At 43.3% G+C, this 16,384-nt stretch overlaps 1 protein-coding gene across 1 annotated transcript in view; it reads right to left on the reverse strand.

Moving 5' to 3' along the window:
* ADCYAP1R1 (adenylate cyclase activating polypeptide 1 (pituitary) receptor type I) overlaps positions 1-16,384 on the reverse strand; it is a 55,355-nt gene that overhangs the window by 13,666 nt on the left and 25,305 nt on the right. Inside the window, 7 exon segments of the mRNA XM_006902788.1 lie at positions 872-963; positions 9,322-9,391; positions 10,045-10,105; positions 10,516-10,669; positions 12,050-12,182; positions 12,677-12,774; positions 13,481-13,619. Of these exon segments, the coding sequence (XP_006902850.1) occupies positions 872-963; positions 9,322-9,391; positions 10,045-10,105; positions 10,516-10,669; positions 12,050-12,182; positions 12,677-12,774; positions 13,481-13,619 (747 nt within the window).

Raw genomic sequence — 16,384 nt, forward strand, 5'->3', positions numbered from 1 at the left:
GAAATTCCTCACACCTCACACCCCCTGCTGGTAATAATCCTGTTGGGGAGGTGGAGGAGTCCTGTGGGATTTCAGATCAGGACTAGTGCTGGGGAGAGGGATCAAAAAAAGCAAAGAAGGGAAGACATTCCCATAGATAAAGTGTTAAGGACGATCTTCCAAAACTATGTCTAGGAAATCAAGTGGCCAGGAAAAGAAAAGAGCCTACACTCAGTGTCAAGAGGTTGTCTGCAAACACTGTCAACCTTCTAGCTAGTCTGAGGAATAAAGATGTGCAATTTAGAGTGTCTGAAAACCCACTGGATGACCAGAGATGATTCAGTTCCAACTCAGAGGCATTGTTGTTCATTGCTGAAGGAGGTTTCAGAGGTAGGTCAAATGCAGAAGAGCCATTTGGAGTTGATGCAGAGAAAAGAAAGACTCACTCCCTTACCATATACAGACTACTGAGACTTTAGATCTCCAAGTGAGCCCCGAGCAAGTTCTACACACTGGAATGGGCCTGGGGATATCAGAGGACTGCTTATCCAGTAGTGCTCACGAACTTCCCACAGAAGCCAGATCCCCAAAGGAAATTAACTTCTAAACAATCAAGGCTTTAATAACCCTAGGGAATCTAGTGTTTCCCATCTTGATTATCCCAGAGTCATGCTGTATCTGTCCGTCTCATTCTCTCTTTTCCCTTTCATGTCAATTAGGAGCTCCTGGGTTGACTGGAGGCTGAGAGGGCAACTCTATTTTGAAGGCACTTTGGTCAGAAAAGATCTCAAAATTAACCTGTCAAAGCTCAGGCTTTAACCTGCTTTTGACCTGAGAGCGGAGTCCACAAGACTGGTGGAAGAGTTTGAAGCATGTAGAAAATAGTACTTACAAGTAGATGCTGGACTCGTTGCCTCCCATGTCTGGAGACTGAAGTTTCTGCACAAGGATGACGATGATGCCAATGAAAAGCACAAAGTTAATCTGAAAGCAAAGAAAAAACAGATGGAAATGATTCAGGGCAAAGGCTTTCTATGGTCCTGCTCCTGTATAGGCTACTATCAAACGAAAGTACCCCCTACCCTACTTGTAATTAAAAATGGCAGCAGGAGAATACCTGTTCATTTCCCATCTCCCCAGCTTCCACCAATACCACTGAAACAGCAGAAAACAGGAGAAAAAGAAGTCCATAGCAGTACTGAGAAATTGAAAGAGTATCCTGTGTAATCTGGAAAACTGAGTAATTTATGGATTTATAGGCCATAGCCTTCGCAATCACCTGTTATGCATCAGAGAGTTGGACAATGACCAAAGAGGATAGAAGGAGAACTGATGCCTTTGCGCTGTGGTGCTGGAGAAGAGTACTGAGAATACCATGGACTGCTAGGAAAACAAATAGATTTGTCCTGGAGAGGGTTAAACCGGGTGGCTCCTTGGAGGCAAGGATTCTGAGGCTCCGTCTAACTTACTTCGGACATGTAGTGAGGAGAGACGGGTCCTTGGAGAGGGACATCATGCTTGGGAGGGTGGAGGGACGGCGCAGGAGAGGAAGGCCCTCTATGAGGTGGATTGATTCAGTGACTGGGATAATTTGGATGGGAGTGTCAGAGACAGTGCGATTGGCACAGGACAGAGCGGAGTTTAAGGCTGTTGTACATAGGGTCGCTATGAGTCGCAGGCAACTCGACGGCACATAACAACAACAATGAACAATTCAGAGTGGAAAGACTATAGAAGAGAGAGGAAGCTATTGCAGAGGTGAAAGCTGTCCCCTGAAAGAAAAAAAAATTCTAGTTCAGAGTCCTGAACTATGGGAACAGGAAGGGGAACCCACATTTTGTTGGTAGTGGGTGCAATGGAGCCAGTCCTACTCATAGAGATTCTGGGCACAACAGAATGGCACACCATGGGGTCCGGTGCCATGCTCCCAATCACTGCTATGCTGGGTCCATTGCTGCTGCCACTCTGTCCATCCACCTCAAAGCAAAGGCCTACCTGGAAATAGTGATGGCAGGAGTTGCCTCCAGATAAGGATTAGGAACAGAAGCTCTCTAAACAAAGTAGGGAGCCAAGTTTACAGTGAAAAGGGAGGGCAGAGAGAGAACAAATAAAAAGAAACTGGTACAATGAGAGAAGTACAAATCCACATCTCTGGGATGTGGCCCAAGTATTACTCGGCGAGAAAGAGAAAACCTAAAGTTAACTTACTGGAAAACAAAAATGACTGTAAATGAAATCATTACTCATTCACACGAAACTGCTATGGGAGCGGAATCACTACAAATTTATCATATAAATGAAGAAGAAATGGACAAAATAAAAATTCCTATTAGAGTAATAATAGACTTGATCAATAGAAATAATGTCTGAATTTTTTGTTCTTGGCTTGCTTGCTTTACAAATCAACTCGAAAAGAAAGCAAGTTAGCAGAGGGCAGGATTCTGACATTTTGTTCTGTATGTTCTAGAATACTGCTCAATGTATATATATTCTTATAAACACATGGATCCATCTCCATGAATACTGTTATAAATATTTGATAGGTGTCCACCTATCAAAATGGAGAAAGTGCAATTAAATTTAGGAATAAAAAAAAATTTAGGAATGAGAAAGAAGGCTAAGGCAACTGATGCAGACTATTTTTAAATCATAAAAAGGAAAATAGAGCAAATGGAAAAATAGGAATGAACAAAATTACTCAAGAAGATAAAGAAAAGCTGAGTAAGCCAATGTTTTCGGATGAAAAAAGGTACTCAAAGAAAATGCTAAAAGGCACTGTGGCCAGATTTTGTAGACGATTTTCATAAAATGTCAAGGGAGGTATTAGTTTCATGCTGTCGACCCTTCAATGACCTGGACTGACACAGCGACTACCACAGTGGGCTTGAGCCGGACAGAGACCACAAGCACATCACAGAAGACGGCAGGGTTCAGATCTGTTGTTCAAGGGTTGCTATAAGTCATAATCTATTCTGTGACACATAACAACACAACAGAACTGTTCAAAGCAAATAAGCAGAAAATCTCCCAATACCTACCCATGAGAACATCTAACGCTGCTACAAAATCCAAAGGAGAAAAATTTTCTCTTTCATTCTCTCTCTCTCACACACACACACACACACACACACACACACACACACGCACGTATGCGCGCCTATCTCCCCAAAACGTTCGAACAGCAATGGAGAAATTAAACAAAAGATTAACAAATTAAAATTGTTTTAAATATTTTTATTTTTTATTTTATTATTATTTTTTGCGTGCATCGTCAAATCGGATCTGACTGGTACAGGAGGAGATTGTCCCTCCTTCTCCAGCAGAGCATCTGGTGGATTTGAACCACATACCTCTGGGATTGTAGTACAGCTTCTTGCCACTAGGCCACCAGGGCTCGCTTAGCAAATATAATTTAACAGTGTATTAAAAGAATAAACAGATCAGTGTTTTATCCCAGGAAGGTAAAAAATAAAACAAAAAACACACAAAATACCTAATAATATCTGTTACACTAACAGATTAAAACAATAAACTACCATTATCATCTGTTTTATTGGTATACACCAAAACAATGTGATACAAATGCTGACGGGCATGGGAATTGGGACTTTTGAGCCTTCCCTGCTCTTGGAGAGCATTATGTTATCTGTGAAAAGTGTGAAATGTACACTCATCTTTTGTCCCAGAAATTTTACTCTCATGAATTTATCCTAAAGAAATATGCACACATGGTCAAAGGTAGTCACATATATATTCACTGTCATATTGCTCTCAGTAAAGAACAATTGGAATCACAATGTCCGTCCCCAGGGGAATGATCATTTCAAGAAATATCTCCAAACCACATTGGGATAAAATTCAACACCTATTCTTTATTTCAAAAACAAAACAATCCACAAAACAGCCAAAATAGGTTAGGCACAGAAATTTCCTAACTCAATGAAGGTCAACCGTCAAAACATCAAATCATATCACATTTTTATCTGCCAAAGATACTATTATATCATCAAAAAGAACAAGAAATTAAAGGTGTAAAAATATTCCAAAGGAAGTACATAAACTATTTCTATTGAAATTGTGCAATTTTTTTTTACCAAGAAAATCCATGAGAATAAATGAAAAGTAATTAGAACTAGGAAAAGCATAGAAAGATAACCAAGAAAATAATAATTACACAAAAATTGGATAGTTATGGAGTATAGCTACTTTTACGTCAGCAAAAATACAGAATGATCACAAAAAAATCTCAATGCCTTTGAGTCAGAACCACTCACAGCCGACCCTCCAGTGGATTTTTGGAGGCTGTAAACCGCTCATCTTTCTCCCTTGGAGCAACGGGCAGATTTGAAATGCCGGAGAAGTACTGTCTTCAGGTTAACAGCACAACTGGATATGGACTATACCACAAAACACCTGAGAAGTACACTTAACAAGAAAGAAATCTAGAAACGCTCACCAAAACCACCCTAGAGAAGAAGACTTAGTACGTGAGAGCAATACATTCTCTATCCTCTGAGAGGAACTCCCAGTATTTGAAGAAAAGCAATTCTCTAAAGTAGTCTAATCTAACTCTCAAAATCAGCAGTCAGGACATCAAAAGATGAATCACATGAGTAAAATCTGCTGTCAGGGACCTCTCTAGAGTGCTGAAGAGCAAAGATGTCAGTCTAGAGATTAAGGAGTGCCTGATCCAAGCCATGGTCTTCACAGCTACTTACTATGCATCAGAGAGCTGGTCAATGAATAAGAATGATAGAAGAAGAGTTTGAGTTATGGTGCTGAAGAAGAATATACCATGGACTGCCAAGAAAACAAAACAAAACAAAACAGGTCTGTACTAGAGAGAGTGAAATAAAGTTGCTCCTTGGAGGCAAATATTTTGAACTCTGTTTAACATACCTTGGGCATGTTGCCAGGAGGGACCAGTCCTAGGAGAAGGTGTCATGCTTGGAAAGGTGGAGGGGTAGCTCAAGAAAGGAAGACCCCAGATGAGATGGACTGACACAGTAACTGGGGTAACGGTGGTGAGATCAGCTCAGAATAGGGGAGGGTTCAAAGCTATATAGTACATAGTCCTGTTATGAGTTTCAGGTGACTTGATGACATATAACAACAACAAAATAGTCTACCAATTCAATGCAATTTCTATCAAAATCTCAACTAGATGTTTTTTAATGTAAAGGCATTAAAAAGCTCAACTAGAAGCATAAACATGTAAAAAAATGGAAGAAAAAATCGTGAAAGGGAAATAAACATACAAGATATCAAAGCATACTTTGATGTTGTAATAGCTAGCACAATGAGTATGTGACAGAGACATAGGTAATGAGATTACTAACAGATTTGAGAATATGGAACTAATAAGGCAAGTTTAGCACACTAAATGTTCATGCTAGAAATATCATTTTACCCTAACAGAGATAGGAGGAACTAGTCAATAAAATTATTGGGAAGATAGGACATATATGCACTTAGAAAAATAAAATCAGCTAACATTTTACACCTGACAAAAAAAAAATAAAATTTCAGCTAGACTAATACTACTAAAGATTTAACTACACCCAGGTCTCTGATCCATCTTGAGTTGATTTTTGTGCATGATATGAGATATGGATCCTGTTTCAGCTTTCTGCAGGTGGAAGTCCAGTTTTGCCGGCACCATTTGTTGATGAGGTTATCATTTCCCCATTTGATAGCTTTGATTTCCTTGACCATAGATAGCTGGATCTAGTTCTGGGTTCTCAATTCTGTTTCATTTGTCTATGTGCCTGTCATTGTACCAGTAGCATGCTGGTTTGGTTACTACTGCTATGTAGTAGGTTTGGAGGTCACGGAGTGCTATGCCTCCAACCTCATTTTTGTTTCTCAGAAGTGTTTTGCTTATTCCGGGTCTCCTGTCTTTCCAAATAAATTTGGTAATTTCCTTTTCAATCTCCTCGAAAAATTAATTTGGTATCTGGATTGGGATTGCACTGAACATGAAGATTGCTTTTGGTAGGACTGTCATTTTCACAATATCCATAAAGCTGTTAATAGGGTTGCTGTGAGTCATGCTCGACTTGAAGGCAATCAACAACAACATCAACATCCACGAACAGGGCACATTTTCCTGTTTCTTTAGATCTTTTATTGTGTCTTGCAGAAATGTTCTGTAGTTTTCTTTGTATAGGTCTTTTGTATCTCTAGTTAAGTTCACTCTCAAGTATCTCAATTTGTGCTTGGCTATTTTAAATGGAGGCAAGGATTCTAAAGTTTTGTTTGACATACTCTGGACATATTGCAAGGAGGGACAAGTCCTTGGGGAGGGACGTCATGCTTGAGAAGGTGAAGGGACGGCACTGGAGAGGAAGACCCTCGATGAGAGGGACTGATTCACTGACTGGGGTAATGGGGGTAGGTGTGTCGGAGACAGTGAAATTAACACAGGATAGAGCAGGGTTTAGGGCTATTGCACATACTTGCAGGCGACTCGGTAGTACATAACTACAACAACAACTGTAAATGGTATTGATTTCTTGATTTCCTTCTCTGAGTTCTCTTTGTTACTGTAGAGGAATCCTACTGATTTTTTAATATTGATCTTTTATCTTGCCACTCTACTAAATTGGCCTATTAACTCTAACAGGGATTTTTTGGTTGAGTTTTTGGGTTTTTCTGTGTACACTATCATATCATCTGCATATAGAGACAGTTTAACCATCTCTTTGCCACTCTGGATGCCTTTTATTTCCTTCTCTTGTCGTATTGCCCTAGCAAGAACTTCCAATACAAAAGAAAAGAAGTGGTGACAGTGGGCATCCTTTTCTGGTGCCTGTTTGCAAGGAAAATGTTTTTAGTCTTTCTCCATTGAGAATGATGGCTTTTGGTTTTTCATATATACTTTTCGCTATGTTGAGGAAATTCTATTCCAATTTTTCTGAGTATCTTTACCTGGAAGAGGTGTTAGGTTTTGTCAAATGCCTTTTCTACATCAATTGATAAGATCATATAGTTCTTGTTATTTACTTTGTTAATATAGTGAATTATGTTGATTGTTTTTCTTATGTTGAACCATCCTTGCATACCTGTTATGAATCCCATTTGGTCATGGTGAATTACCATAACGCTCATAAGAGACAACTTGGATCAAGATTAGAAGTGCTTAGTCCAAGGTATAAAGAGACTGCCAAATACAACCAGAAATATACAATCTAAAGAGGATAAAATTGATTCATGGGACCTTCTAAAAGATCAATCCATGTTTTCATCAAAACCTTTTTCCAACAGGGTGAAAAGAAAACTTCCAGACTGGGAACAAACATTTGGTAAAACCATCTCAGACAAGAGTCTTCTAACAAAAGTTTACAGAATATTCGTGGATCTCCACAAGGAAAAGACTGATAACCCAATGACAAAATGGGCAAAGGACACGGAAAGAATTTTCACAGAGGAAGATATCTGAACGGTAAACAGATACATGAAGAAATGCTCCAAATCACTGGCAACAGAAGAGATGCAAATCAAAACCACAATGAGGTACCTACCATCTCACTCCAGTAACAGTGGCAAAGTTTAACAGGACAGCAAGTAATAAATATTAGAGACGATATGGTGAGAAAGGAACTCTTACACATTGTTAGTGGGATTGTAAAATAGTACAACCACTCTGGGACTTCCTCAAAAAGCTGAACACAGAAATTTCATATGACTCAGCTATTTCACTACTTGGAATATACCCTGAGAAAATGAGAACTGAGGAACAAACCAAGATTGTACACCAATGTTCACAGCAGCATTATTCACTATCACAAGAACATGGAAACAGCCCAAATGTCCAAGCACAAACGAATGGATTGAGTAATTATTGTACATTCACACAGTGGAATAATACTATGCAGCCCACAGAAGCAATGACTTTGTAAATTATTACCTAACTTGGGAGGGACTGGAGAGAATTATGCTGAGTGAACTAACTCAGTCCCAAAGAATAAATACTGTATAAAACCATTATTGTAGAATAAGTATAAGGATTCAAGAGGGGTGGGAAAGGTTGGAAGCAGAGGGATGAAGATGTGTAGGGGAAGGGGGGATTAATCATGGGGTTGTACAACTTGATGGGTGGGGGATGAGGTAAACTGAAAGAATTTGTTCTTAAAAACAATGTACTCAAATTTTGTATATAAACTAGTAGAAAATTTTAAAAATTTAAAAAATAAATATGTAATTACAACAATACTGTGAAACAGTTAAGAATATTTTTATCTTTTAGCTACTAAGAAAGTCCTCCATATACAAGAACTAAGGCTCAGAATTCATGAACACAAAAAATTGTCATAAAAGCTAAGCCATCCTTAAAATAAAGTTATAAATACATGGAAAATATGAAGGTCTACTATTGTCCAAACATCAGAAAAGAAACTATTTTTTCTTTCTTTTTTTTCCCTAGAAAATGAAGAAGAAAAAAGAAACTGGTAACACCCAAAGCAAAAACTCAAATTGTCAATAAATGTTTAGAGAAACACTCATAAGTAATACCAGCATGGAGAAATGCCTATTCAAACAATGAAATACCATTATGCTACCACAAAATGAGGCAAAAATTTAGATGATAATTAAAAATGGCACAAGTAGTTTGTCCTTAGCATTATCCTAAACATTGAGAGTTGAAATTCTCACAATTGTGCCATAGAAGAATGGCCTGATTAAGAAATTATTAATAAAGATTATAGACTAGAAAACCTGGTAGAACAGCACTGTCCTGTAACACATGGAGTCTCCATGAGATGGCATCCATTCCATGGCAACAGGTGTCTCTCTCTCTCTCTCACACACACACACACACACACCCTGACATATGGGGAAATGGGCTCTACCCTTATGATGGGGTTATAAGTGCTTAAACAATTTAGGAAGGTAATTTGATATTTTATACTAAAGAAATATTCACATAGGCTCAAAATTATACAAAAATATTCCTGCTAATATATCTCATAATAAGGAAAATGGAATCATTAAACTGTCCAACACTTGTTGTACCATGGAGTTAGAATCAACTCTAAGCTGAGCCTCCAGCAGGTATCCAGAGGCAGTGAATTACACAGGAAGAGACTGTCAATCTTTCTTCCCTTAAGCAGCTGGTGGATCCGAACCACGAGTCTTCAGGTTGGCAGCATAGCTCCTTACCACTAGGCCTGTAGAGCTCCCTTCTAACACTTGTGGGAAAGGCAAATAACTAATAGAGTACAATGCAGCCTTGAAAAAGGAAGAAGCTGATTTATGTGATGCTCCTCCATCTGCTCTCTCTGTGTGCCTTTCAGTTTGGGTTACTGTCTCCTCCCTTCTCCTCCTCCCAGGCACACTCACCATTATCAAACCAACCACAGGGCCTTTGATGACCCACCACAGAGCCGTGTTGTCGTTCATATCCCAGCAGCTAAAGGATGGACAGACAAAGAAGATACACACAGAGAAGAGAGAGATCAGGACACCAGCAGGACAATGCCCTCTACTCCCTGCAATTGACCTTCTCCTGCAGCTCATTGTGTGTGTGCCAGCTGGCAGGAGAGCTCTCAGGCAGCCCGGCCCGGTCTTCTTTCCCCAAGTGCCCTTGACATGAGCTTTGGTCCTTCCCTCTGCTCCCTTGTTAAGGCATCTCCAATGCACTGCCCCTTCACATAGCCATGGGAGAGAAAGATCAGGGACTAGAGACCTAGAGCCCAAGCTGGGGCTCTCCAATGAGATTTGAGCAAAGAACCTTATTTCTCCAACAACTAGAGCTCTCAGGGAGTGTGGCTTCACCTTCAATATTATTCCTCCCCTTTTAAAAAGGAAAACAGACACTCTGACCAAGGCCCCAGAGTGAGCAGGGCTCTGAAGGCTGGTATGCTCTCTCACTGAGCTCTGTTAGGATATCTGGGCAGGTCTCCTGACATGGTGTTCAAGCTCTATCAGTGCCCACTGCTAGGGGTCTAGTGCCGGATGGCTGGTTTGAGACCATTACACTGAGGTCAGGCCAGCCACTGAGAATTCCTCTGGAAGAAGCCATGTGTGCCCTGGACCCTGGCGCACAGACGTGTACTTACTCACCCCGTGTCATCGAAGTAGAATCTCAGCACAGCCCACACCGTCACACATACAGTTGGGGTACCTGGTAGAACAAGAAAAGGAGCCTCAAAATAGTAGGAAAATGCTAGTATTCCCAAGTGTACCCTTCATACTCAGGGTCCCTTGAAGCTATCATTCTCCTTACCTACACCTGGAATCTGATGGATGAGACAAGCCTCCCACTCAGACCCGGGCTTCCTGAGAACCAGTCCCTCTGACCCAGCACTCATGGCTGCAGTGCTTCCCCTCAGGCCCAGAGTTCCTACAAGCAGGGCAAAACCTTGCCTTTTAGATGGACTCCTGAACATATTTCCTCCCTCAAGACTGTGGGCAATTCCTGAAGGTATGAGAGCAGAAGGCCTGAAGGACCAACAGTCTGGCTCTGCCCAGGAGAGCCAAGGGCGCACTTGGTCATGAGGCCGAAAGTCTGTCCTGCCATGAGAAGCAACCTACCCCAGCCAATAATTGTGTACCAGTAGAAGTATCTTCTCTCAGGGAAGAAGGTCTCCACTAGCAGGGTGAAGAGGTACAGGCCCTCAATGAACAGCCAGAAGTAGTTGGACACCACGCAGTAGTGGAAGAAAACCATGATGGCCTTGCACTCCACCTGTAGGGAGAGCCTGAGGGTCAGCTCCAAGATACCAGGCTGGCCCGTCAACTCTGGCACACGAGGGCTCCACCAGCCAACGGAGCCGAGAGCCAACAATCTCTGATCTCAAGAGCTTCATGTTACAACATATTACCCTGTAAGCGGAAACTCTCCATGGAGAACAACTGCACAGGTGAGACCTGGCGACGTGAGGGTGGAGGAACACAGTCCCCTTCCCACCATCAGCCGTGCACATTCATTCTCCCCCATATTCCTGCCCACCCAACAGTCCCCCAGGTGAGGCAAGAGGGAAGGGAAACAACAAGGTCCCCGTGGGAGGGTCCCTGGTATAACGAAGATGCAGACATTGCATGGGTGGGACAAACCCTTCCCCCCAGGAATCTCTCTCATAGATCTCACCACCACCACCCAAATCTATTTACCATGAACCCATTTCAATCCATTAAAGCATGCACTCCTAGCACAAGGCTGTGAACTCTACACTGTTCTTTCTATGCTACCATAAAGAGGTTATTTATGTGCCACCACCGCCCGAGATGGGGAGCTGGTGGCTTAATGGCAAGGAGCTGCACTGGTAACCCAAAGGCATGCCATTCGAATCCATCAGGTGCTCCATGGGAGAAAGATGGGCAATCTCCTCCCTTGAGATTTACTGCCTCTGAAATCCCACTGGGTTCCGACTCAATGGTACTCAACAACAACAACCTCCAGAGATAGGAGTGTCAGAGATGTCCTGGCAAGAATCTAAGGAAATCAGAAAATCAGCTCCGGCATGGGTCTGCTGTGGGACCCGGAACCGGTCAAGCTCTCTCTAAAGTCTATTACCTCATCAGTCAAGTGAAAATTGGCATTCCCGTCCAGCCTTCCTTAAGGTCTGCCAATGGCAGTGTGCACCAGAGACATGGGTATTATTTTGGCTAGAAATGATATTGGACAGAGGTTTAGTAACTACAGAAAATGTCACAGGAGTTTCTGGGTGGTGCAACAGTTAACGTGCTCAGCAGTTAACACAAAGGCTAGCAGTCTGGGTCCACCAGGAGGCTCCTTGGGAGCACCTGGTGATTTACCTCTGAAGTAGCTGGACACCCAGTGAAGACTTTCTGGGCACAGCTCTATCCTGACACACAATGGCCGAGCCAGGCCAGAACTGACAGGCAAGGTATTGGTTTGATTTTTAATAGCTTCACGGGTTGCTTAAGGTTTGCTTATAAACTGGAGGCAGTGCCCCATTCTTTAAGAAAACACTGGGATGATGTCGCCTGAAGCAAGAAAGGGAAGGGAGGTCCTCCTAAGGGGAGGTGGAGGCCCTGGGAGGGGTCCCCCAGGCCAGCCTCTGGTCTGGACCCTCCCGTCCAGGTACTGGCCCTGCTCACTTACGGTGGAGATGAAGCAGTGGTGGGTGTCCTGTTCTGCATACAGGATCCAGTCCTTGATGAAGACGGAGATGGCCCTCAGCATGAAGGACACAAAAAGGTTCATGTGGATGAAGTTACGAGTGCAGTGCAGCTTCCTACACAAGCGGACAGGGGCAGAGGAAGCCATAAACCCAGAAGCACTTCAAACCTGGGCTCTGGGGACTGCTCCATGCCAACTTCATGGTGTTGTCACACTGGGATCCCCCACTTAGACCATCCTCTCTTCTCCCTCTGCAGATTCTTACTTGCTTCCTGGATCCTGCATTCTGCCTCTACTGCTCCACAAAGCCCCAGTTCCTCCCTCCTCAAAGACCCCTCTATAAGGCAGACTAAGAGCCCTAGACCAAAGGTGAAGAAGGCAGGCATCCGTCCTTGCCTGAGTTCTATCTTGGACAAACTGTCCTGTCTGGGGTCGAGCTTTCTATCTGTTACCCCAGGGGTGGGAAAAATTCCTTCCAAAGGGCCTTCCACACCTGACATCAGGGAAGCCAGTAGGGTAGGGAAAGACAGAGTAAGACCACTACCACTAGCTCCGAGCAGGGGGAGGGTCTCAGGCGTGTCGATTTTGCCGGGCGAGGGGGTATCTCACCGGAAGCGACACAGGATGACCATGGCAGTGGTGAGGGCGACAAGAGATGTGCTGTAGCCCACTGTGTACAGGGCCTTCACAGACAGGTAGTAGTAGTCCTGGAGCAGGGTACAGGGTGTACAGGGATCCACGTGGTGCCCTACACGGGCCAGGGGACCTAAGCTCCCCCTGGAACCATACCCAGTCCTCCCTTCTCCCCATTTTGGAACCAAGCCAATCTCTAAGGGTAAGACTTGACCATCTCCAGCCCATTACCAACCTCTCCTCCCAATCTCACCTCCTCCATGTCCCCATGAGCGCCTCTACCTCCACTGGACAGTCCCTACCTGCACTCAGCTACTTCCTCCTCTGGACAATGCCATTCACGGAGCAGAGACTTAATGAATGTTGAACGCAAGGATGATAGTCTAGTATGAGGGGCACTGATCAATCAGAACAGGCGCCAGTCTGAGAGTTAGAGAAGGGGCCAGAAGGCTTCCTGCTGGAGCTAGCATTAACTCTTTAATTACTTCAATTCATTTGGAGACCAGGTCTCCCGGGAGAGGCGCCAGGGTGGCAGGGACACAGGGGAGGGAGGTGGCAGAGGGGAACTCTGGCCACATACCAGCTGATTCTCAGCCCAGGCTGAATGAATCAACATCCTATCCTCAGTGCATCTGGTTTGGGCAGTTGGTGCTTATGAGATCTGGCTGAATGGTATATACCACCCAGAGAAATCAGTGTGCTCAATGCTCACCAGGAGCCAAAGTTCCCAGAGACCTGCCCCTTCAACCCTACCCCTCAGCTGGAAGACCTCATACTCACCTGGTCCCCAGTCTCGTTTTCATAGTCCCCAAATAAACAAGCCACATCGTACAGAGGGTGTGGCTCTGACCAGCCATTCTCCGTGCAGTTTCTCGTTACCACCTTTCTGCCTGAAGTTAAGAGAGAACTCAGTGTTGCACTAAGGGACTTCAAAGGGTCCTGAAACCCTGATTAACAAATTACTTTGGTGGGAATTCCTAGAAATGTATGTGCCCACCTAGTAAGCATGAGAAGTCCAGTTCTGTCTGAGGAGGTTAGTGATGGCTCACGATCTGAGGCATGTGAGCTCACTCCTTATTAAGAAGCCAGGGCAGGGGGTCCCTGCCAGAACTGGCTAACTAGCCCAGTAAAAGCCCGAGTGCTTCTCAAACCACAGTGCACAGAACCTCATGGAGAAGTGGCAGCTTGGCCCCAAGCCCCCAGGGATCGCACCCCGGGCACCATGAGGGGCCTCACCTTGAGAAACTCAACACCCAGTGACACTTGGCGCTGGAGCTCAGGGCTTCCTCACTGCCTGCGGGGACAGACAGAGGAGGCCCCAGCCCCCGAGAGAATGGCACCAGACCTCCACTAACCTAGCCTCAGATGTGATTAAGACATCTGCTTAGGCTTGAAAATACAGTTTGCCTTTCAGAGCTTGGGGTCTGTTTCCTGTCACTAACATTCTATAATTTTCTTTTGATTGACATTAAGGCAGTATGGTGGGACTCCCAAGGGGGCAGGACCCGACATGGCCAGTAGGAGTCATTTGCAGGCTGCAGACTGGACTCGGGGCTCTTTCTGGTCTACCTGAGGTTGTCTAGCCTTGAAGGATTGCTTCTTGCATTTCCTCTTTTGAATGGACATTGGGAGTGTGCACTTATGTCCAGGGTCTGGGGAATCAAGCAAGCAGCCCCACTTCTCCAGCCCAGCACCTGTCCCAAGACTGGTTTCTGGAGGATTCTTGGTGTGACAGGATGAGAAGTTAGTTAGCTCACTTTATAAACAGACACACGGAGATAGGTCTCCGTTTGGTGTCATTGTTCTCAAGTCCATTCTAATTCCAGCATCCTCAGGCATACAGAGTAAAACTGCTCCAAAGAGTTTTCAAGCTGTTACCTTTCCAAAGCAGATCACAGGCAGGTGTTCCAAGTTGCCCATAGATGGGCTCAAACACCAACCTCAAGCTAGTGGTCCTGTCCTTAACCATCTGTGCCACCCAGAAATCTTTCACGTTTTCACATTGTTGTTTGCTGCCATTTAGTCAGTTCCAACTCATAATGTCCCCACACTCAACAGAAATAGTGCCTCACAATTGTGATTATGTTTGAACCTGTTGTAGCTGCTGCATCCACTTCAGTGAGGACTGTTTTCTTTTTCACCTTACCAAGCATTAACATAATTTTCTTGGGACTGGCCCTTCCTGATAAAATGTCTGAAGCATATGAGATAAAGGCTCTCTATCCTAACTTTTATAGACCATTCTGACTGTACTTCACCCAAAACAGATCTGTCACAGTATATTCAATAGTCCACAGTATGTTCAATATTCTTTGCCAAGATCATAATTCAAATTATTCTTCAGTTTTCCTTATTCACTGTCTAATTTTTACAAGCATATGTTACTATTGATTGCCTTCAAGTCGAGCACTACTCATAGCAATCCAATGAACAAAAGGCCTGAAGCCCCTTTACAATTATCAACATTTATTAAAATTCATAGAGTTTCAGGAGGCAAGTTGTTTAGGAAGTGGATGCCACTTCTGCTTCCAAAATTGTCATAGTATTTTATTGTTTGAGTCACCTGTGATGCACAGTGATCCTATGTACAACAGCTCTGAACTCTTCCCTGTCCTAAGCCAGTCTCACTAGCTTCGACACATCAAACCTCATTGCCTCAGTTACCATATCAATCCATCTTATCCTGGGTCTCCCTCTCCTGCACTGTCCGTCCACCCTCCGTGCATGATGTCCTTCTCCAAGGACCGATCTCTCTTGGCCACGTGCCCAAAGTAAGTGAGGCAGAACTTCAAAAGTCTAGCCTCCAAGGAGAAACTTGGTTTCACCCTCTCCAAGAGACCTATTTGTTTTCTTGGTAGTCCATTGTACGTTCAAGACTCCTCCAGCACCACAACTCGAAGGCATCTTTCCTTCTTCTGTTACCCCTAGTCATTGTACAACTTTCTAAAGCATAACAAGTAACTGAGAAAACCATGGCCTGGATTAGGTGCACCTTTTTATCCAGACTGACATCATTGCTCTTCAGCGTCCATAACAGCAGATTTTCCCAATGCAATTCGTCTTTTGATTTCCTGACTGCTGGTGTTAAGAGTGTTGACTGTAGATCCAAGCAAGCTGTAATTACTAACAACCTCAATCTCTTCTCCATCTATTATGGTGCTGCCAACTGCCATCTAAAAATATCACGGATTGAATCAACCACCCTTGGTTCTCAAGGTAATATTTTTGCTTATTAACACTTTTTCTCTGTGAAAGATTTGCCCGATGCAATACATCAGTTGACTGATATTTTTTTGGTAGCTGCTTTAATAGGTGTTGATAATCGATCCAAGTAAAATGAAATCCTTGACAGCTTCTACTTTTCTCCACAAACCTCCAAGGACTAATGCATAGTCAACAAAACACAAACATCTTCCTCATAGTTTTTCTGCTGCAACCATTTTTTAAAGTATCCTCAGCAAAATTTTACTTGTGTATGACAGTGATGATAATTTTGGATCATTCTTCTCTTTTCATTGGATCACCTTTTTTTAGAATGAGGACAGCTGACATCCAAGCAGATATATGCACACCCATGTTTATTGAAGCTTTGTTCACAATAGCAAGGAGTTGGAAACAACCTAAGTGCCCATCAACAAACGAATGGCTAGAGAAGCTGTGGTATATTCGCACAATGGAATACTA

The sequence above is a fragment of the Elephantulus edwardii genome, unplaced genomic scaffold (assembly GCF_000299155.1).
Source record: "Elephantulus edwardii isolate Elephantulus edwardi_28Jun2011 unplaced genomic scaffold, EleEdw1.0 scaffold00452, whole genome shotgun sequence".
NCBI classification, from domain to species: Eukaryota; Metazoa; Chordata; class Mammalia; order Macroscelidea; family Macroscelididae; genus Elephantulus; species Elephantulus edwardii.